This window comes from Dermacentor albipictus, chromosome 2, assembly GCF_038994185.2.
Source record: "Dermacentor albipictus isolate Rhodes 1998 colony chromosome 2, USDA_Dalb.pri_finalv2, whole genome shotgun sequence".
In the NCBI taxonomy this organism is placed as follows: domain Eukaryota; kingdom Metazoa; phylum Arthropoda; class Arachnida; order Ixodida; family Ixodidae; genus Dermacentor; species Dermacentor albipictus.
In genome coordinates this window covers 181,134,094-181,155,316 of record NC_091822.1, presented here as the reverse complement: position 1 = coordinate 181,155,316, position 21,223 = coordinate 181,134,094, and the positions used below count along the sequence as shown (strand labels likewise).

General features: G+C 41.1%; 1 protein-coding gene across 2 annotated transcripts in view; it reads left to right on the top strand.

Annotated features, from left to right (window-relative positions):
• Positions 1–21,223, top strand: part of LOC135919336 (ATP-binding cassette sub-family C member 9-like) — a 45,182-nt gene that overhangs the window by 18,202 nt on the left and 5,757 nt on the right. For both annotated transcript variants that reach the window (XM_065453089.2, XM_065453088.2), the window contains exons 12-27: positions 861–1,053; positions 1,175–1,280; positions 2,242–2,337; positions 4,003–4,168; positions 4,618–4,755; positions 6,436–6,642; positions 8,716–9,097; positions 10,898–11,166; positions 12,750–12,910; positions 14,059–14,128; positions 14,701–14,858; positions 16,337–16,429; positions 16,536–16,638; positions 16,959–17,072; positions 18,156–18,279; positions 20,556–20,674. In XM_065453089.2, the coding sequence (XP_065309161.1) occupies positions 861–1,053; positions 1,175–1,280; positions 2,242–2,337; positions 4,003–4,168; positions 4,618–4,755; positions 6,436–6,642; positions 8,716–9,097; positions 10,898–11,166; positions 12,750–12,910; positions 14,059–14,128; positions 14,701–14,858; positions 16,337–16,429; positions 16,536–16,638; positions 16,959–17,072; positions 18,156–18,279; positions 20,556–20,674 (2,499 nt within the window). The remainder of the gene's footprint in view (positions 1–860; positions 1,054–1,174; positions 1,281–2,241; positions 2,338–4,002; positions 4,169–4,617; positions 4,756–6,435; positions 6,643–8,715; positions 9,098–10,897; positions 11,167–12,749; positions 12,911–14,058; positions 14,129–14,700; positions 14,859–16,336; positions 16,430–16,535; positions 16,639–16,958; positions 17,073–18,155; positions 18,280–20,555; positions 20,675–21,223) is intronic.

Genomic DNA, 21,223 nt, shown 5'->3' with positions numbered 1-21,223 from the left:
AGTTCTATAGCACTGGCACCAATACACTTGCGCATGACCTGTGTTCAGAAAGTGAACATCACTCCTTTTTTTTTTTTAATCGCTTACCAAATTAATAGGTGCGTCTTATACACCGGTGCAACTTTTATATGATTTTTTTTTAAAAGCTGCCATTTTGAGGGTGTGCGACTTCGACAAAGATGCGGCTTATGCACCAGAAAATACGGTACCTACCCTTGATTTACATTCATATAGAGAAGCACGGAAGTTGTGGTTTCCGTGTACACTGCCTTAACCCCAGGCTCTAGGAAGGCATGTGATAAACTCTGCTCGTGTGCTTCACACAATGAACATGGCCTGAAGACAGGCATCTGGTTTTCGTAACTTGCACTTGGTGACTCTCCACTAGCAGTGATGGTATCAAGACGGCACAAACAGTACTGCTGGCCACACACTCATATGTTGTTATTAAGAAATCAGAGCTCTTAATTTATGCGTGCCCGTTAAGCACTTTTGTTGTGCTAGAAAGTGTAGGGTTCTCCTTCCACTTTAAAAGCGTTCATTTTTTTCCTCCAGGCATATCATCTAGGGTTTCATACGAATACTGCAGCACGATTTTTTGGGCAGAAGATTGTGCAGTATATATTTTTAATTGAGTAAGCATTTGTTTTTGTGCTGTGGAGATCATGTGAATAGCCACTACTAAATTGACATTTTCAGCAGCAGGTACATTTAGAAGTCACTGCTACAAATGCCTGCCATACACTTTGTGATGCTACTTTTGTCTAATTTTGGGATGAATTGCATGAAGCCGTATCGTATCAAATGGTGCTCGTCACCAACAAAACTTGCATTGTTCATCTTAATGTCATGCTTTTCAGCTCAACATAAGAGACAGTGAACTACTAGACAAGTTCCTAGCATCTACAGGCGACGACTCCGACGTCTTCCTGTCAGATGCCTACTCTCCAATCGACAGCCCTGCTGTGATAAACATGAATCATGCCTATTTCACCTATGACACCAACACCAAAATTCCAATCCTTCAGGACATCAATGTCACAGTACCCACCGGTAAGCAGGCACCTTACATAAGGCCAAACTCATCTTCTGCCTTGTTTGTTTGCAGCAATACAATTGCAAACTGCTTCCATCCACCGGAAATGCATTTGCCATTGCTTGCCTCTCTCTCCAGGAAAGCTCACAATAATAATAGGACCAGTTGGAAGTGGAAAGACAACTCTTTTAGCTGGCATGTTGGGTGAACTGACACCATACAAGGGGACTGTCCACTGGGCAAAGTACGTTCCTTTCCCGTCTGGGTAACCATGTGTGAAACGGCAAACTTGTTTAGCTGCTTGTCATATTCAGGAAAGGGAAAATTTTCTAAAAGTCACACAAAGCTGCAAAGGAAACTCATGCAGGTTTAGCAGAAAGAAAGCTTGGCAGTTTAAGACCCACTTGTAGCACGAAAATTCAACTGTGAAACTTCTTTACTGAGGAAACCTGTATTGTCATCTTCATAAACTGGCTGTAATACAGCAAAATTTAAGTGTGAATAGAAGGTTGATCAAGTTTGTAAGCAATTTTTCTTACAACTCAATGAAAAACAAACAAAGGTGGTTCTTTCTTGCTCGAAAACAGGCAAGCGTTTTAGAAGAAATGCTGTCTTGCATTCTTCGTACTATCCTTGTCTGCTTCTTTCATTAACATGGTGCCTCTCCCACCTTTTTTTTTTCCTCCTTAATTGCACTTTTGCACTTTTATTTGCGCTTTTGCCATGCATTTTGTGACTCCCATGGCATCAATCAAAATTCTGGTTGCAGCAGAAGCTCAACTAAGCCATCTTGTAATTGTGACAGATGGCATGTCTAGAGTTTTTAGCACTTATTTGAGCCATTTGTGCAGTTTTTCAGAGGTTGCAGTCTAGCAACCCACTGAGAATTATGGGTTCAATTCCATTTATTTTTTCAGCTTATTTGCAAAAAACAAAACTTTCTGTTGCTTGCTTAGAGTACTACATAATATTATATGATTCCTCTCTCTCCTGGTACTAAATAGCGTGAAATTTTATCTCCGTTAAATTAGTCAAGCAGACCTGCTGAAATGTAGGTCCCATAGTGTGTATAACAGGCCCTGCTGCTGTCGTTCGTCCAGCTGGATTAGGTTTTAATTTCATATTGCACTCATAGAGTTTGAGTTACAGGGCAAGCATCTCTTGAATACATTCAACATAAGCAGTGTTCATTCTTTATTTTTCAGCACCACTTGCATTGCCTACGTGCCGCAGAAACCATGGCTATTGAATGCCACTTTCAAGGAGAACATCCTCTTTGGACAGCAGTATGATGGCCGGAGGTGCGTCACCAGTTGTTGAAACACAAGGCGTAAAGTTGCCGTCAGACTTAAATCAAAACATGCCTTGAAGCACCTTTTCATGTATGTTCTTAACAAAAGTGGCTCTTTTCTTGAATACAGTTCTTTCAAGTATGCACTTAGTCAGTCTTCTGAATATCATTGATGCCTCTTGTTACAGCCTAGCTTATCCTGTTAAATTCTCTTTTATCATGATGTCCTTGTTTGGGTTAAGGCTATTGGCAGCTGTACAGGTTTGCGCACTCTTAGGGCAAGCACTTAATTTGTATTCAAGCAGCAGTAGCATCTTAAATTTGCTCTGAACTGCCGTAAGCAAATATTTCATTAAACTTACCTGTATCAAAGGTAGTATTGACAACTTAATTTTTTCCATCTTGTTTGACTTTTTTTAACATTAGATAAAAAGTAGGTGTGTAATGTTAAGTGTGTATTGAATTGAATACCAATAAGGCATTCCTCCTATTAGAGAACAGCTTTGTATATGTGGTTGAAGCTGGTATTCTAGACGAACCGTGATGTTGCCATTCTGCCTGTAACTCTGTGTGCACTAAATATTCCTGTGGATCTCAGCCTTGCTGAAAATGTGCACTTGTAGCATGGTCAGAGCCATGGCAGATGCACAAAGATTAGGTGGGAGGAGGTGCTGGTATTATTCAATGGTGAGAAGATGAGTGCCGCAACAAGTCACAACTTCAAATTTAGGCTCATTTCATCAGTGCCCAAAAAGCCATTCTTCTACTTCATCAATGCCTGCTATTGTCACACTACAGGGAAAAATATTTAATCATTTGGGAAAAGACGTGATCGGCTGATTCACTTGTAGACCGCTGGCACGTGCAAAGTGTTGCTCACTTTTGCAACATTTGGTGATATTCTATGCCCGCTTTAACAGGCATAGAATTTCCTACAAAAATTACTATAAATAACTGGCTCTAGTGCCTACAGAAACTGCAAGTGTTGCGGTTCAGCCAGCATTGGATGTGATGGGTAGTAGTACATTGATTTGGCTAAACATTGTCTTTCTGGCTTCAAATGGCTTGGCGACTTAGCATTGATAATTTTGAACAAAGTAGTGCATTATAAATGCAACAATTTGCAATGATCATGCATGAACGCATAGACATATTGTTATGCTGTGTTTAGAAAACTATGATTGCTAAGAAACCTGGAAATATAGAGCGTAAGAAAAAATGCCATAAGAACATCTGAAGCCACATAAATGAAGATTAGGCAAATCCCGTGGTGTCTAAACAATTGCAGTGCCAGAGTCATTTCTTTTTGTGGGAAACTTTATGATAACGGGGATACCAAAATACTAACTTCTAACAATCACGTTACATATTTACAGTGCTAAAGACAAAATATCAAACTGAAAAACATATACAGGCGTGGTTGCTTGCTCGGCTAGTTGGTTCGTTGCAACTTATGTAACAGTGTGAAACATCAGGGAGGGACGACAATAGAGACTGAGTGAAAACAGCGCAGTGCTCTTTTCACTCAGTGTCTGTCATCGTCCCTTCCTCACGTTTTGCACTGTTACATAAGTTGCAATATACAGGAAGGGTACTGAAATATGTCACACATGTGTGGGTGTCAAACAGCTCAAGCAACCAACTAGCCCAGCTTTCTGCCTTAAACTATTTGCAGATATCACCAGGTGATTCAAGCGTGCGCACTTCAGCCAGACATCGACCTGTTGCCAGCACGTGACATGACAGAGATCGGCGAGCGAGGCTTCAACCTAAGCGGGGGGCAACGTCAGAGAATCGCTCTTGCTAGAGCATTCTACTCGCCAGCCAAAGCTGTTATCTTGGTAAGGCTTTCATTGGCAAAGTGGAGGCCGTTGGGTCATACCTAACTCCTACTTCAGTAGTAGCACATAAATGTGCTAAAATTAAATTGGTGGTTTAGCAACCCGCAACTGCACAATAGGTTATGAGGGGCACCATAGTGGAGAGCTCCAAAATAATTTTGACCTCCTGGGTTTCCTTGACATGCACCCAAAGCACGGTATGCAAGCATTTTTACATTCAGCCATCATTGGAATGCGAGTGCAGCAGTCGGGATTCAAACTCACGACCCCACGCTAAGCAGCACAGTGAAATAGCCACTTATTGAATGCGACAGGTAACACATAAATATGGGCTGTGGCTACTTGTAAATTGTCTATCAGCTTAGCTTAGGCCACCATATTGAAGCAAAGGAGTTTTTTTGCCCACTGAGCATTGGTGAACTAAACGCCAATTGTTTTTCTTCGACTAGGATGACCCACTCTCAGCGCTGGATACTCATGTTGGCATGCATGTGTTTGAGCAAGGCATCAGGAGTCTTCTTCTACGGAGACATCGGACTGTTGTCCTTGTGACTCACAAGCAGGACCTGCTAATTCATGCATCGAAGGTAATAACAATATTAGCGTATTGTTGCATGTTTAAGTAATTTAGATAAACAAAGGTAACTTACATCACAGGTTCATTTCTGCCATTTAGGTTTTACAAAAGGGCACACTTCAAACATTTATGAACGCTCAAGATAAACGTTTTCGTTCACTTGTGTTTGCATTTATTTTTGTTCGAAGTTTGTTGTATTTTCAGTTCATTTTGCCTGTATGACATGTGTGGTGAGCACAGTAAAAACAAGTCTATGCTGTTATTTAGATTTTCTATATTTGGTATGTGTGCGTGTATGCACAATAAGATTTGTTGGAGTCTTCAATCTGCTGACCATGCTCCTTAAGTGTATGAATGCAGTTGATTGCGCCTTTATCTACTCTTTGCATTGTGAAGCGGGCCCGCCACTGGATTAAAGAATTCTTTTTATTCTTCTGAAATATATTTGCAGTTTTCTAGTAAATACTATTACAAAACAGTTGGTGAGGTTGGCGAATAAGTTCTGTGGTAGCCAGCAAGGTCGCAAAAGCTTTATGAAAAGGAAAAATTGTCATCTACCCTGCTGTAGCAAAAAGTTACAAAGAAAACCTGTACAGGTTTCTCTGAAAGAAAGTTTTGAAGTTGAAGAAAAATGCATCCTGCTCCAGGGAACTGCTGTTTTTCCTTTCATAGATAATAAGATGACTGCTGTTTTCAGGGTATGTGCTACCTAAACTTACAACACCGAAGGAGGTTGTGAGGTTGGACTCCTGGTAACAAGTGACTATGCAAGAAAAGAGAAAAGACAGGTGTTGGAACGGTTCTGACAGAGATAGAAAAACCAACTCTCATTTATGAGCTAGATGTACATTTTTGCACCTGAACAAATCTTTTTTCACTGAAGAAATGAACTAGTTACTGTACAAATGAGGGATACACATACAAACAATATTTTACCATTTTTGTGATACATTATGAAACTGTTCTTGTAAACATCAGAAAAAAATAAATTGCTGATATAAATGGCAGATTTATGTAGGATTGCACATGAAGTTTGATATTTCGGTAATGAAGAAAAATGAAGTTCCTGGGTAACTTAGCTGATATTGGGGAAGAACTCGTGAGTTGATTCTGTTTAAAGTGAATTGTGTTAAGATAATTTCCCTGATAAGCTGAGCAGTTCGAGGACCTTTGTATAGTTCCACATTGCTTCAGTGCAGTTCTTTTAGTATCGCTTCAAGTTAAAGAAGGAGTGCCCTCTCTTGTCCCTTCTTCCCTGTGCACATGCTCCCTTGGGCCATTAGGCACAATGAATTCATACCGACTTCCTCAAGTTTCAGTGCTTTAAAGAAAACGGTGTGACTTGTAAGTACTTTCTTTTTTCTTTTGTAAGGGGCTGCAGTTTTGGTCTTGAATTTAAATTCTGCCTAGTGGCTCGTGTGAAAAAAAATATAAGGAAGCCTAGATGGTGCTGCATTAAATGTGTAGGAGTGAAACAGGCCCCTTGTAAAAGATATTTTTCAGGGGCATAGCACACGAGTCACTTACCCCCCCCCCCCCACCCCCCCACCCCACCCTTGAAACTTCTTTGTTGGCATGCAGCCTGCCCAGCCCCCCTTCTGCCTCCTTCACCGTTGCTGTCTCCGGTCAAGTGCGTATCCCCCCCTTTCTAGAGAATAAATTCTGGCTGCGCTCCTGATCCTGTTTGCAGGTGATCATCTTGGAAGGAGGCAAGATCAGATGCCAAGGCAACTTGGCTGAGATTGAGAAGCTGGAGCCAGACCTGGCGACTGTGCTGAGCCATTCCACCAAGCGGGAGGCCCCGCCCAGTCGGGACAACACAACCAAAGAGCGCCACAAGCTTATGCGCATGATCACCAAGCAGTCCCTCTACCTTGCCAACTCTTCTTCTACACAGGCAGGCCTATGCATAATTTTCACATTCACACCGTGGTCTGCTGTCGCAGACATGCTTTTAGAGGAAGCTTCAATTTGCGGCCTACTCTGATTTCTCTATTCAAGTATGGTAAAAAAGCTGAAATGCTCTCCTTAGACAGTTTCTCAGTTGAATTAAGTGAAGTTATCTGCATTAAAATAGGACTTGCCGTATTTGCTGAATGTTTCGTGTACAAGAAACTTTTTTTTTTTACTTATTTTCTGCTCGCCCTTTCAACTGCAGTGAGCTGAACCACTTGACATAATCACAATCACTATTGCAGTCATGAAATTTGCTTGCTGGAATTTTGTTTTTTGTGGAATGAACAAGGAAAAATAAGGTATGGTGTATGTTTTTACTGCAATGATGCCATAATGTGCAACATTTCGTTTTCACATTCTTTTTATAATAGATGTGACAAAAAGAAGATAACAGCTGATTCTAATCACACAAAGAGAAGCAAGGCCTTTTCAAAGGAACACTTATTTCTATATGACTGCCATTTCATTGTGGCATGTTCTGAATAGTGTCAACACTTCAACAGCACACCAATGTACCATATTTAGTCGCATAGTGATCACACTTTTTTTTTAATTGACACAAATTTAGCAGTGTGATCATTATGCGGGGTAAATTTCACCAAAAAACAAAGAATGTTTTCATCCCTTGTGTGCTGCGGGATGACAAATCAACAAACAGGCGGCTGCCGCTGTAACAGTGCAGGATATAAAAAATATGGCGGCTCATGGAGCAAGCCAAACGCTCCGAGCCAAATTTTTATTTCTTCTCGCAAGTACATTACATGCATTGAAACAGTTTCTTCCATATCACCAATGAATAATATTGTTAATAGTGGCAAGTTTGCGGCAATAGTGCAGCCATGTCCACTTCGAGGGGACATAAACAGAGATGAGTGCACTCAGCTGCCAGTGAGACAGAAACACATGGCAGGCATGCTGCGAAAACTGCAGCATGCCTTCACTACAATCCTAATAAAGTAACTTCACTACAATCCTAATAAAGTACGTTTTTGCTAAGGGTAGGCGAATAACTTAGCTATGTTACAAGTACCAGCATAGGAATAGGTTACACTTCTAACGTATCAATATAAACCTGGCTACTGTAGTTGCCGCTCACGATTTGCATGATCATGAGTGCAGACGAAAGGAATCGAAAGGCGCCCTTTTTTGGGGGGGAGGTAGTATTTCTTGACGCGACCATTATAAAGCCTACGAATAATAAAGCCAAGGCAAGTTTGCTTGTGGATATTTTTTTTCTTGAAAGTGCAGAAAGTGATGAAGGGAATGATATGGGGTATCTGCTTAAGAATCTGTTTGGTGTGCTTAGGCCACTTGGTAAGTCTTGAAGAGTCATTCACATAGCATTCGACAAATGGTAAGCACGATCATCATCAGCTAGACTTGACACACGACATATTGCTGCAGCAAGCCCAGAGTGCGATCATTACGCGGGAAAGAAAAAAATTCGAATTTTGAGGACAAAATTCAGGGTTGCAATCACTACGCAAGTAAATACGGTAATACAGCAGAGAAGTGAGCTCAAGGCAAGCTCTTTACAGGTGTGTCTTGACTAGGCTGCACAGGTGTCCACAATATGAAGCCCTGTTTTGAACCATTGATAGTTAGTCCCGGTAAAAATACGGTAGTCGACTGACTTGGAAGCACTCAATTGGGAAAGTAGGGTACCCAGTTCATGAAGCTTACACACTTGCGTGAAGCAGTTAATGTCCTGTACAAGTTCGTGAACAGGCGTGCAAATGTCACACGGTCTCGCATTGCACTGCTTTACATTTAATAATGCCGCAATATTGTTATCAATACTCTGATATTATCAAATGCACAAAGAACACAATAAGCTGCACAAAAATGTTGAGCAGGTGATGCAATTCACAATTCAATGTTGTCAGGATTTAAATGCTGAGACAGTTGATTCTGTTCCACTTTTCTTTTTCTTTTTTTCATTTGGCTTGTTTGAAACTGTGGGTAGCATTGCTTATGTTCAACATTTCTTATCACCATGGCTGTTTCTCACCAGGACCTGCGATCACAGCCACGCCCTGTGACGCTGAGTCGTCAGCTGTCCCATGACCCGTCAAGCCCACTTCCCCTGCACGACTTGAGCAATGATGACACCAGTGCGGCACCACGTAGCGCCTGCTCTCCAAGGCCTGCCTCGGTCGGCTTCCGTTTTAAGGCCAGCGTCTCCACGGACAGCATGCACTCGGCCTCCACTGGGGGCTCAAACACTCCTTCGCTCGTTCGAGGGCTGTGGATGCGGGCCCCTCCGTCTCGCTTGAATTCGCGGGTTTCAAACACGGCAGAAAATTTTATTGAGGAAGAGGAGGAGTATGAAGAGAGTGAAGAAAAGAAGAAACAGGAGTTGCTTGCCAACGGCACAGACCAGTTAGGGGACGATGGTGAGTATAAGGGCACGTCTTGCTAGCCTCTCTAAGCAACCTTGGTTTCTGGCTTATTCCAGAACAATATGGTTTCTAATTAAGTAGTAGAACAATATAATATTTCTAGTCTGTCAGCGGCTACTTGAACAACTCCCCCTGATGGGTATGTGCCTTGAGGGCTGCAGAAATTCAACATGCATGATGCATAGAGCCTACTTGTATGTACAGTCTATGCTCGTTACAACAGACCCTCGTACAACAGACTTTCGGATATAACAGACCATATTTAAGCATTAATTTTTTCTACCTACTTTATGAATGCAATGAAGTTTGGTTTTAACAGACTGCACTACAGCGTACTATTGGCTACAGTGGACGAAATTAGCGGCAATCTTTTTCAAAATCGGGCGTATAAAACATAGTTTTGCCGTGTTGACTTGGGCTGACAACTGACTTGTGAGGGTCAGCCAACGATCGTGACTCAGTATCGCGTGCACACAGGAGGAGGGTGGGGCAGAAATGCGCCGTCTATCGCGCGCGAGGCGCGGGAGTCAGGCATGCAGGTGGAGCGGTGGAAGGGAGGTGTCGAGAGGGGGGTTCAACTCTGGCCGCTGCTGCTTACGGCATGGCCACTGTATCTTGAAAGCGATCTGGGATGTGGACAAACAGCTCGCCCTCATGGACACCGTATCTTGAAAGTGATCTGCAATGTGGACAAAGTGCACTCAGTGCCGGTAGCTTTGTATGCACTGCACTTTCAACGTTTAATTCACGTTGAAGCGAGAGACAGCATGAAGGTCAATCTGCTCGCCACTGCTGCCGCGCTTATCGTTAAGTTGCTATCACAATCAATGCTTTGTCTTTCGGGAAAATCTGTTACTTTTTTTGTTTTGTTTTTTTACTTTGGACGTTCATCATTCACTTTTTGCAATGAAATTGTTAGACATCGCAACAAAAGTTTCAGAAGTGAGGCATTTCGGATATTACAGACTTCAGATGAAGCAGACGTTTTTTGACGGATTATCAGGGTCAGCTGTAACGAGAGTCGACAGTATGTAGTGCAACCAGCACGGAGACACATTCAATACAACCAGTGTCACAGCAGCGAGTTTTTCTACTATTCAGCCTAAAATATATCTCTCTGCATTGTTTCCATTGCCAATGAATCAGTTTTTCTCTTTCCTAGTGCTTTCCCTTAATTTAGAACAGCTAGCAGTTTAAAATTTTGAGGCTTTATGTGCCAAACCTACTTTCTGATTATGAGGCACGCCGTAGTGGAGGACTCCGGAAATTTCGACCGCCTGGGGTTCTTTAGCGTGCACCTAAATCTAAGTACACGGGTGTTTTCGCATTTCACCCCCACCGAAATGCGGCCGCCGTGGCCAGGATTCGATCCCGCGACCTCGTGCTCAGCAGCCTACACCATAGCCACTGAGCAACCACGTTGGGTAAGCTAGCAGTTTAGACGATTAGCATCAGAAAAACAGTCAGTGCTTAAAGACCTTAAAGTTTCAAAGCATGTGGTTCGTCGTATTCATGCAAGCCTGTGGTTCTTATCCCATTTGGGCTAGAAGTATGCTATATTATCTAAATTATGTAGTACCATCTTATCAGTCTGAGAGGGACACTATAATTAAGAATTAATTAATACAATTGTAACTGATACTCTTGTTTTCTGATATAGCAGATGTTTTCAACAGAGCTTCCACAAAATAGAAAAATGAAACTTTGTTCAACTTTTTCCTGTTAAGTTAATGAATATAGAATTTTGAATGTATAATCTCACTGCTGTTGTCTGTCTATTTTTTTCCCCCTCAGGAATAACGGGCCCTCTTCTTGGGGGGCCCGACTCGCTCACTGTCGGCGAAGAGGCCCAGTGGAAGGTGATCGAAGAGGAAGAGAGGGAACAGGGCAAAATACCCTGCTCAGTGTACCTTGACTACATGCGGTCGTGCCGGCTTCTGCTGGTGGCATTGGTGTGTGTTCTGTTTGCGGCAAACCAAGGGGCCAAACTCGGCTCCGACTTCTGGCTCACTGGCTGGTCGGAAGCATCTAGGGACATCAATGCCACTCTCCCAGCAAGCCAGGTTGGTCAACAGATCAGGTCATTCACAAAAAAGTGTGCAGCTTCATTGCAGATTTGCGGAATTCGTGCATTTCATTGCAGAATCCAGAACACAAGGTTCTGGATTCAATTGCCAGCCATGGCAGCCACATCCTGATGGAGTGTGGAAAGCAAAAATGCTTATGGGCTTAATTTTGTTTCCCCATGGTGTCAATATTAATCAGCAGCCCTCCACCACACCGCCCCTCACAGCCCAGTGTGTGGTCTGGGATAGAATACCCCATCGGTTGTTACCTTTAATGAGACCAACAGTGTCCCTCCGGAAACGTACTCACCTAAATTTTGGCTATTCATTGTTTCTTTGAACAGGACTCGTATATGTTTTAAATGGTGAAGTCAGTTGAACTTATGACAAAAATGAAGTTTAGTACCACATCACAGTTCTTCAAAATTCCTACCTCAGAAATTTTACATGCCCTGTGATTCACAAAATTTTGAGTTCACTAATTTTTTAGAGGAGAACGGCTCACAGAAATGAAAGGCTTAGCATTGGACTTGACACAAGGTCTTGTAGTCTCTGTTTGTTTCCTACAAACAGTCTACATGTGTTGAACTGGGTTGGCTCTTGCAGGAACAGTGGTAAAAAGGGGTCAACATCTAATTTCTTACATACTAAGTACATCTTATGCCAAATGTTGCTAAGGCATGCAGAAACTTAGCTCAGTTTAATAAACATTGATCTTGTGCGTGATTATTTAGACTACAAAGGGTCATGCATGTCTAAGTAAACTTGCATGCCTTTTAGCATTTTTAGAGGATTGCAAATATTCATGCATAAGTGTTTATATCCCAGCTCTCTGTCTGCATTTTAAACTGCACCTGAGTCCTCATACAGTTTGGAATCATGTTTATACTATGGTCCACTATTAAAGGAAACTCTAAATTAGTATTTAGAGACTGATTGCAGCTCAATTTTGACATTAAGTCCCTGGCAATAATTTTTTACCAATAATAGGTCTACCAATGCATTACAATAGGCCATTTCTTTCTTATGAGGTTAGTGATACGTTCAAGTTAGTTTGGTTTAATACTGATCAATTTTTTTTTTCTTTAAGAAGAAGCTTTAGCTCTTGAGCTCCTTTCTAAATACCTGTGAACATAGAAATCGCTTTTCTCTGCAACTTCTGCACAGATTTGATAAGGTTTGTTCTATTTCAAAGAAAAAGTTGAAATGTAGAAAGCAGACCTTTTAATTAGATTGACATTTTTTTTTAATATTCTTCAAACTGCACTATTTCAATATGCTCAAGTATGAACTTTACAATCCTGTAACTGAAGGATAGAAAAACAATATTAGTCCATTAGTTGTCTCATAAAGGCATTTCTGCATTTTGCATGTTTTCAAATAGGCGGCATCAAAGTTGGTCCCAAGCTAAAGCGTCCTCTTCAGAGTGGACCGTCTTGTCCATATGTGCCCCCTCCCCCTTTTATTTTCTTTGTCATGTACCCTTCCTTTATTCTCTATGGGTGTGCACTAGCCACTGTTCATCCTTGCAATGTCAGCCTATCCCATCTAACTCTGTCACTCAACTTTGCAAAACACAGGACGAGCTGGCCTGGGGCTACGTGATGGGATACTTGGGCCTGTCCATGTTCTGCATCGTCCTTTCCCTCGTGACAAACATGTCTGCCCAGCTTGTGTCCCTACGGTCGGTCAAGGTGTTCCACAACAACATGATTGACAACATTGTCCAATGTCCCATGAGGTAGTACTACGTCTTCTATCCTGCAAAAGTTCTCCTGGCTGTGTTTTTGTGCTCTACTGGAGACACATACCAAGTCTTTACACATGGTACATTTCATCTACAGCAGTGCTTGCAGCAAAAAGCCTTTTGGTTGCTGCATTTTCTTAAAACAGTGACCAAGTCTTCAGGCAAAACATGCATAATCTGCAGCTGAGCTGCCTCATCTGTTAGCAGCACTGAAGCTGTCTTCAGTTAGATGCATGGAAGACCCCTAGGAAGTTGTTATTTTTCTGACGGGAGGCACCAGAAATCCCGAAGCGCAATATTTGTATATTTAATTTGAATATTAATTTTCAAATAGCATAAGTGATACAGTGCAACCCACTTACATAATATCCGTAGAACCTGAAAATTCAGTAACTTTAGTTGTCATTGCATATTTACTATCCTCAACATTTCTGCTCAAGAATATTCATGCAGTTGAACTTAAACTGAACAAAGATATATCTGATTCTGAAAACATTGGTATTAACTCGCATATTTTTTACAGAGGAGTGCATAAATATTCCCCAGGCTTGCTTATTGTGCCAAATCTTAGTGTAAAGATTCCTTATTGTCAAATATATCACTTGTGTCATTTGTGGTTTGCATCAGCGGATAACATGAAAGAATCAATCCTGTTTTGAGAAAGGCTTTCTGTCAGTGTATATGTAGCTTTTAAGTCTACATATTTGCCTGAAGATATGATATAAAAGAAACATAAACCTAAAATTAAAGTGTGCAAGTGCCTGAGCGGAAATTTGTCAACAAAGCAATCATGGCTGCAATTTTGCAGCGATTCCTTTTCCCAATGCTAATGCCTTTTGGCACTTTTTGCATTTGTGAGTGGTCAGGCGACGTTCTGCCCTGGGCGGAGCATCAAACGTAGCCACCAAATAAAACATGGTCAACTAAATTTTACATTTACTTCCTTGTAACTGATAATTTGTCTTATTCATGTTTGCTATATCTGGGTTCGTATTCTCATGCCCCTAGTCAGATTTGTTGTTGAAAAGTGTTTCATTGAGCTGATTATTAGTGCATAATTGCAAAATTAAGTCAACAGCAATTTTCTTTATTTATGTGCCTATTTGATGTATAACACCTTTGTGTTCTTTTTCTTCATGCAGATTTTTTGATTCCAATCCAATCGGAAGAATCATAAACAGATTCTCAAGTGATATGGGTGTTATTGATAAGGTATGACATACCAAACTGATAGTAAAAACTCATTTTACTGTTTGTTTTCATGAGGTGCTTTATTTCGTGAATTTGGCGAATTTGTGTGCGTGTTTCTTTGTTCTTATATATATATATATATATATATATATATATATATATATATATATATATATATATATATATATATATATATATTCTTTTTTTTTGCTCATTTGTGTCAAAATGTGCTCACTCTTTAGCTGAATTAGGCCTGGCTTTATAATCTGTAACTAACTAACTTGTTTAAATTGTTACTGTGTGTAAATATGATGGAGTAGATCAACATTGAATCACCCAGTGTATGTTAATCACATCGCAAGTACTTTTACTGATCAAAAAATAAGCTAATTTCAGATGCAATGGACTCCCTTAACATACCTGAAAGAATGCTTGAGATCCTTTAGTATCTAGGAAGTTCAGCTTAACAGAAATACATTAATTCTAAAGAAACTGTGCAGCTGTTCAGCTTACCATACTTTGAACACTTGTTTGAGCTCGTACAAATTAGTCTTCCTACATATTTTATGCTGTCTTCTGTATGCATTTTACAGAAACTGCCCGTGACATTACCGGTTCTGTTGAGGTTCCTGATGCTCTGCCTGTCAGCTATCTTAGTAGATGTCTTTGTCACCCCATACTTCTTGATAGTTGTGTTGTTTGTCGTGGCAGCCTACTATAACATTCAGTTTTTCTTCCGGCACTCGTCAAGGTAAGCGCTTTTATGCTTATTTCTTGCTTTGCTTAAACCCTTATGGTTTAGTTACACAAAGGAGACAGGATGAAGTTTAACAACACTGGACATCATAGAATTTAGTTGGGGCATCCTCAGTGGTGTATCTTTCAAGAATGGTTGGCAACCCGTTTTTGAAACCATCTTTAGTCATGTAAATTTTGCAGTTCTGTTGCATATAAGGCTAATGGGGACTACGTCAATAGAGGGGTCACTTTGTTGCACTTCACAAAAGCACATAACTCTTTAATTCAGACCATTCCATATCTCATTCTTCACAACTGAAAGTAACTCCTGGAGGTAATGCTGGTTCTGGTGACCTTGCGTCACACTAGAAAGAATTCTGGGAACAGGATTGAAGGATCCTTGCTTCAATTTCCAGGTTAAACCAGATTTGCACACAGAATAAAATTTCAGTTTCATTATACCAGCAATGAACAGTGTATGATGAGATTCTGTCAAAGAGCACTTCGTGCATTACAAACAAGTTCTAGTATAAGTTCACATTTTGTTAGGCTTAGAAAGGAGAGCGTACAGATTGTATCCCCCACCTCATATTTTCTTTCTTTGCAATTCAACCTACTACTCCCATCGCCCACTGTCGTCAATGTCTTCTCGTCAAGTTTGTTTGAAACCAGATGCCATTGACCACAATAAACTTGTTGCAAGCAGCCACATAGGGGGGACATCTTGGCTTGTAATGCTGACTTGTTGCCTAAGAAAAACGGAAAGCTGAAAGAGTGCCTTAGTGTGGGGCTCGAAACCATGGTGCCATTCCTACAAAAAAAATATGTGGAGGCTATGGACATCTGTCAGTGAGGAAAATCGCTGAGCCCAAGATTGAGGAAAGAGTGGTGAGAAGATTAAGTGCTCGTGCACGAGCACAGGGTCTGATATTAATGCTCCAAAGGCTCCTTACTTGCGTAAACATTCACTTATCAACTGAATAAGGTCTGAAACATACGAAATATGTAATTTCCAGAAAACTGAATTGAGCTTGACCTGTGTTATGTTACAGTATACCAAGATTATAGTTCTAATTTTCTATTGTATGTAGCTGAGTAAAAACTGTCGCTGAAGCTTCACCGTCCAAGTGGCCTTCTAGACTTCGCGCTTCTTCTTCAGCAATCATTAAGTTGCTTGAAACGTCGAAGTGCTGTGTGCTGTGAGGCTCGCAGACTATGATTTTGCCCCTTTTTTCCCATCTAATGCAGTTCTTACTTTTAGTATAATGCAGGATCTAAGTTTGGTTTAAGGACCCTTGAACCTTCCTTAGCACTTGTGGCCATAAAATCAAATCAGGTAGCTTCTTGACATGAAGTAACCGGACTGTTGTGGAGGTTTAATATTGCACAGTTCATCTCCTTATTGCAAGTTGAACTTTGGAATAGAAGTATGGTCTGAGATCTTGTTTCTTACTGCTTGTTTCTTTTCTTTTCTTTTCTTTATCATCATAGAGAGCTACAACGTCTTGACAGTATCACAAAGAGCCCTGTTTTTTCTCACTTCTCTGAAACGCTGGCAGGTCTGAGCACAATTAGAGCCTTCAGGTAAGCCAAGAATAACGAAAAAAAATGAACTGTGCATATTGGCACTTAAAAGCATAATTAGGTTTGCATTGCTCACAACAAGTTTTTGTGCCCCAATCTTTTGCAGAGAAGAGAGCAGGTTTGTAGAGAAGATGAATGAGCATATCAATGACAACAATTTGGCCTTCATTATGGTCAACTGTGCTAACTGCTGGCTTGGAGTCTCACTGGTGAGGTTTAGCAATACACAGTGTGTTTCCTCCATGGCAGCTGATGAGGCTGGTTGCACAGCTTCCATGGGTTGCAAGTACTGTATACCCAGTTGTGTAGTTCGCTGTGTAAATTTTCGTAATAATTGGCAGGTTACTATCTTTTGCAGAGGATACATACTAGAAGTTAAAGACCAATTTTATTTAAAGCATCCAGTGGCAGCTTGCTTTCTTTTGAAAAGGCTAACCTGTAAACAGCTGTTCTGAGTGTGGTAACGTGTGCTTTATTATTTTCTGTGCGTGTCTTCACTTTTGTCTCTTTACATTGCTTCTATTTCAAGGACTATCTAGGTGGCGTGATTCTCTTCTTGGCAACTGTTTCATCTCTCACAGCAGCCATTATGGGAACGACCAGCACATCCTTCGTGGGCATTGCCATGACATACACATTACTTGTAAGCAGACACTTCTGATCTGTCATTGCTTAGGTAAACACGACAAAGTTGTAGCATTCTCGCTCTAGAAAATCTGTGCTCCCAAGTGCAGTTTAAGATGTCCTCTTCAAATATCTACATGAAACATCTATTCAAATTGGACATTTTCTTTCCAATTTCCATTGCAGTGATGTCTCTGAAGTACTTCACACTGTTCTCGCTGTTGCTGCAACTCTGCATAGCATAAACTGTATTTGAGTCTTGTAGTGTTGATAATTCTTTAGTTCATTAGAGGTTTGTAGATGGCAGCATCACGCATGATGAACTCATAGAGCTGGTACAGATTTAAACAAAAAATTGACTCGCCATCCCGATCCTGCGAAAGTGGATAGTCAGTGAAGCTGTTAGTAAACCACTCAAATGCTGTCGATGGGGATATGAAATGTTTTATTGTTCTGCCTAGTCTTAGCACAACACCATTGCTGAGCATTACTGTTTTGCACTCTTCAATGCTCGTCGTATTCATGCTGCTCTTCGGAAGTCTTAACTTCGCGTGGTCTACCCATAGCAGTCTTCCAATGAACTGAATGAGTTGCTAGGCAGGTCTCCCTTTTATATATGAAGTTTGGAGACATCACTCACTGATTTTCGTATGCTGCTGTTGCCCCTTTCCCACTGGAGCAGCTTGTGCAACCGTAATGTTTACTGGGAAACACATGCGGCGAGAAGGAACGTGCCTCGCATTCTTCACAGGTGCCTTATCATCCATCATGCGGTTTTGTCGCTTGTTTTGTGCTTTTCTTTATTGAAATGAGTACTGAGCTGTGTGTTGTATGCCTGATTCCAAAGGAGATATGCACTTATTTTTCGGCTCAATCTTTTTCTTCTTTCTTTTTTTTGCTGAGGGACACAAAAATCCCAACCAACTAGACGCTAACAGCTTCGCTGTAATAAATGTTTTATGTGACCCCTCTGGTAAACAAAAACTGACAGGTTTGACTCGAACGAGTGTCTGCCTGATTTCTGTATGACAGCTGACTGTCATGAAACGTCAATGAAATGTCATTAGTCTAAGCAATGTCTTTTTTGTCGCATGCCTTCCAGGTGCCCATCTATTTAAATTGGCTTGTGAGGCAGGTCTCTAATGTGGAGATGTACATGAGCTCGGTCGAGCGTGTCAGCAAATACTGTCAGTTACCAATCGAGCGTGTGCCTTCACCCATCGAAGGTGGGTATTTTTTATTCAGTTTACCTTTACAGTGTAGGATTTGCTTTCACTGCCTTAGTCTTGCTACCCACATGATTTTTGATCATAAGGTTGCACCAATTAAACAACAAAATGTTTCACAGCTCTCTAACAATAGTACTGTATTTCCACGATTTTACCGCACCATCGTTTGTAACACGTAGTTATATTACTGCCCAAATATCGAAAGAAATAATTTGGCGTCAATTCTACCACACACGTCAACAAAACCCGAGTTGATGCATACCGTGTTGAAAATGTTATGAAATGTACAAAGGCACACAGACATGCACAGAGCTGAATCTTAGCAGGTAGTGGCTATCGGAGTCCGACGACGCCTCCTTTTCACTGTTGACCTACCAAAGAAAGTAATCTTCAGTTACATTTAACGCATTAGAAGTGCCACACTTCTAGAGGCTTGTGCAACCATCGTCTGCGGGAGGGCATTCCATGCACCATGGATCCACCTTGCGATGTCTCCGAGCGTCGCTTTCTTCAGACAACCTGTTCGATGGCGGTGTGGCTAGCTACCTTGCATTGAGCTTTTTATTAGTAAGAATCGGTTTCATGTTTTATTTTAAGTAGAATTAGTTACAATTGTAATGCACACGCAAATTTGAACACACCTTATCTTCAAAAAAAGTGTGCGTTATAATCATGCAAATACGTTAGTATGGTTGCTGAAAGATAGACTACTTTCAATTTATAGCAAACCATGATCTGATGATATTAGCAATTTCTTTTTCAGAAAGAAATGTTGTCTTTAGAAGCCCTCGCATACTTTCCTCACTCTAACAGACTAATTTTGCATTATATACTCTCAGTTTAACAAAGCCTTCATCATTGCACCATTCTTTGGTAGCCTTAACAAGAATGATTCACATGAAGATGAATGCAATAAATAAAAATTCAATAAATAAATAACTATGTCATTTACTGGCTTTGCATTTCATGAGTATTCATTCCATGTGCTTTCTGTACATCCTCATAAGGACACTCTGAAGCACATTAAAGATCAAACGAGGAAGCCAGTGATTTAATAGTGGTAGTCAGGTCTGGTGCAGTCATATTGACAGACTTCCATGCCAACATGCCAATGGTCATATTCTGGTGACTAAATGGTAAACGCAGGGCATTTTCTTTCTGTCAACTTCTATCTTCTAATCTCAACCAGTGAAATTCTCAGACAGGCTGTTGTGTTTTCGCTTTCACACTTTTATATGATTTTTAGGTAGGACTGACCGAGTGGCGTACTGGGAAACACATAGCTCTCTGAATCCTGCAATCTTGACCTTTCTGTCCACAGAACAAATTGTCATTTTTGTGCCAACAGTATTTCCTTTTCATGACGTTACTAATTTTAATGTGTGGTGACAAACCCAGCAACTGTGGCCACTACATGCAGATTCATGACTTGCTTTACGTAAACTTCGGGAAGCACTGCAGCAGCATACCATCAGTGCCCCTGCATGTGGCATGTTTTCATTTATTATAAAAATGCTCTGTGTTGCAGTATTTTTGTCACTTCTGTTGAGTTTAAAGATATGCCATCATGCATCTATAATCAACAAAGTCATCCTTGGTCTCTGTGGCTACAATTGTGGCTTTTTTTTATATAGATTGGACTGTACAGAATATGTAATATCCAACGCCACCTAGATAGCACAAGGCCTTTTTACACTGATCCATGACATCATGTTACGTGGCCCGACTGCCATAGAATCTAATGGGGATGCTTCCAAGTAGGCAGCAGTGATTTTGACGTCACCGCTTTCATCACGCCAGCCTTGTCAATGGAAATTTCGGGTCAGGTAGCATGCCATCATGGATCAGAGTAAACATGCCTTGTGCTGTCTAGGTGGTGTCAACTAATCGTATGCTTCTCTCTCTCTCTCTCTCTCTCTCTCTCTCTCTCTCTCTCTCTCTCTCTCTCTCTCTCTCTCTCTCTCTCTCTCTCTCTCTTTTTCCGTGCATGCACATGGGGTGTCGCCTGCGCTGAAGGAGTTTTCAGCATACAGGCGACCGATGGATGGACGGATGAATGAACAAATTGGCTAGCCATATGCAGCTTCACTGTAATAAACAGCTGGTCATACCAACCTTGACTTTGCTGCATGATTACTAGCTTGGTCCATATCCTGTATCAGTGACAAACACCACACCTTGTCTGCTCAAGCTGCTATGCGCAGTTGCTTTGCAAACTTAGTTGAGGGTTATGGTATCTTTACTGATCATGGTCTGGATTTTCTGTTGTGTAGTGCCCCTTGACTGGCCTAGCAAAGGAGAGGTGCGATTTGAAAAAGTCACAATGACTTACGAGGCAGGCCTTGATCCCATACTGCGCAATGTCTCAGTCACCTTTGCACCTGGTGAAAAAGTGAGACCCTGAAGCAACTTCTTTTTATGACTGCATTTGTTTTTGCAAGTGTTCTCAAAAGCATGGATTGACATTGGATTTCTCATTCTGTTACTGTGTTCTATGTTGTGTATCTGCTGACATAAGTTGCAGAAATGCGCTGCATTCTCCCATAATGAGCTTAGCAGTGACATGAGTCCTGAAAGTGTGTCCATGCTTATAAACTTCCTGTTTCATGATGTTTGAAGTAATTCGGACAGGTGTAATTTGAGCTATGTAACATTGTCATATATCCCTGTGCTAAATTATCTTAATTTTTTTGTAGTTACTCACCTTTTACTGTGTTATATGCCATCCATGATAGCTCAGTGGCCATGGCATGTTGCTTCTGAACACAAGGTCAAAGGTTCAATTCCCAGCCTTGGCAGCCGTAATGCGATGAAGGTGGGATGCGAAAACAAACATGTGCTGAAAATTCTATGCACTCCTATATGGTCAGAATTAATCCGCAGCTCCCCAGTCTGTTGTTTACTTATAGCCTAACATGTGGCTTTGGCACATTTCGCCCCT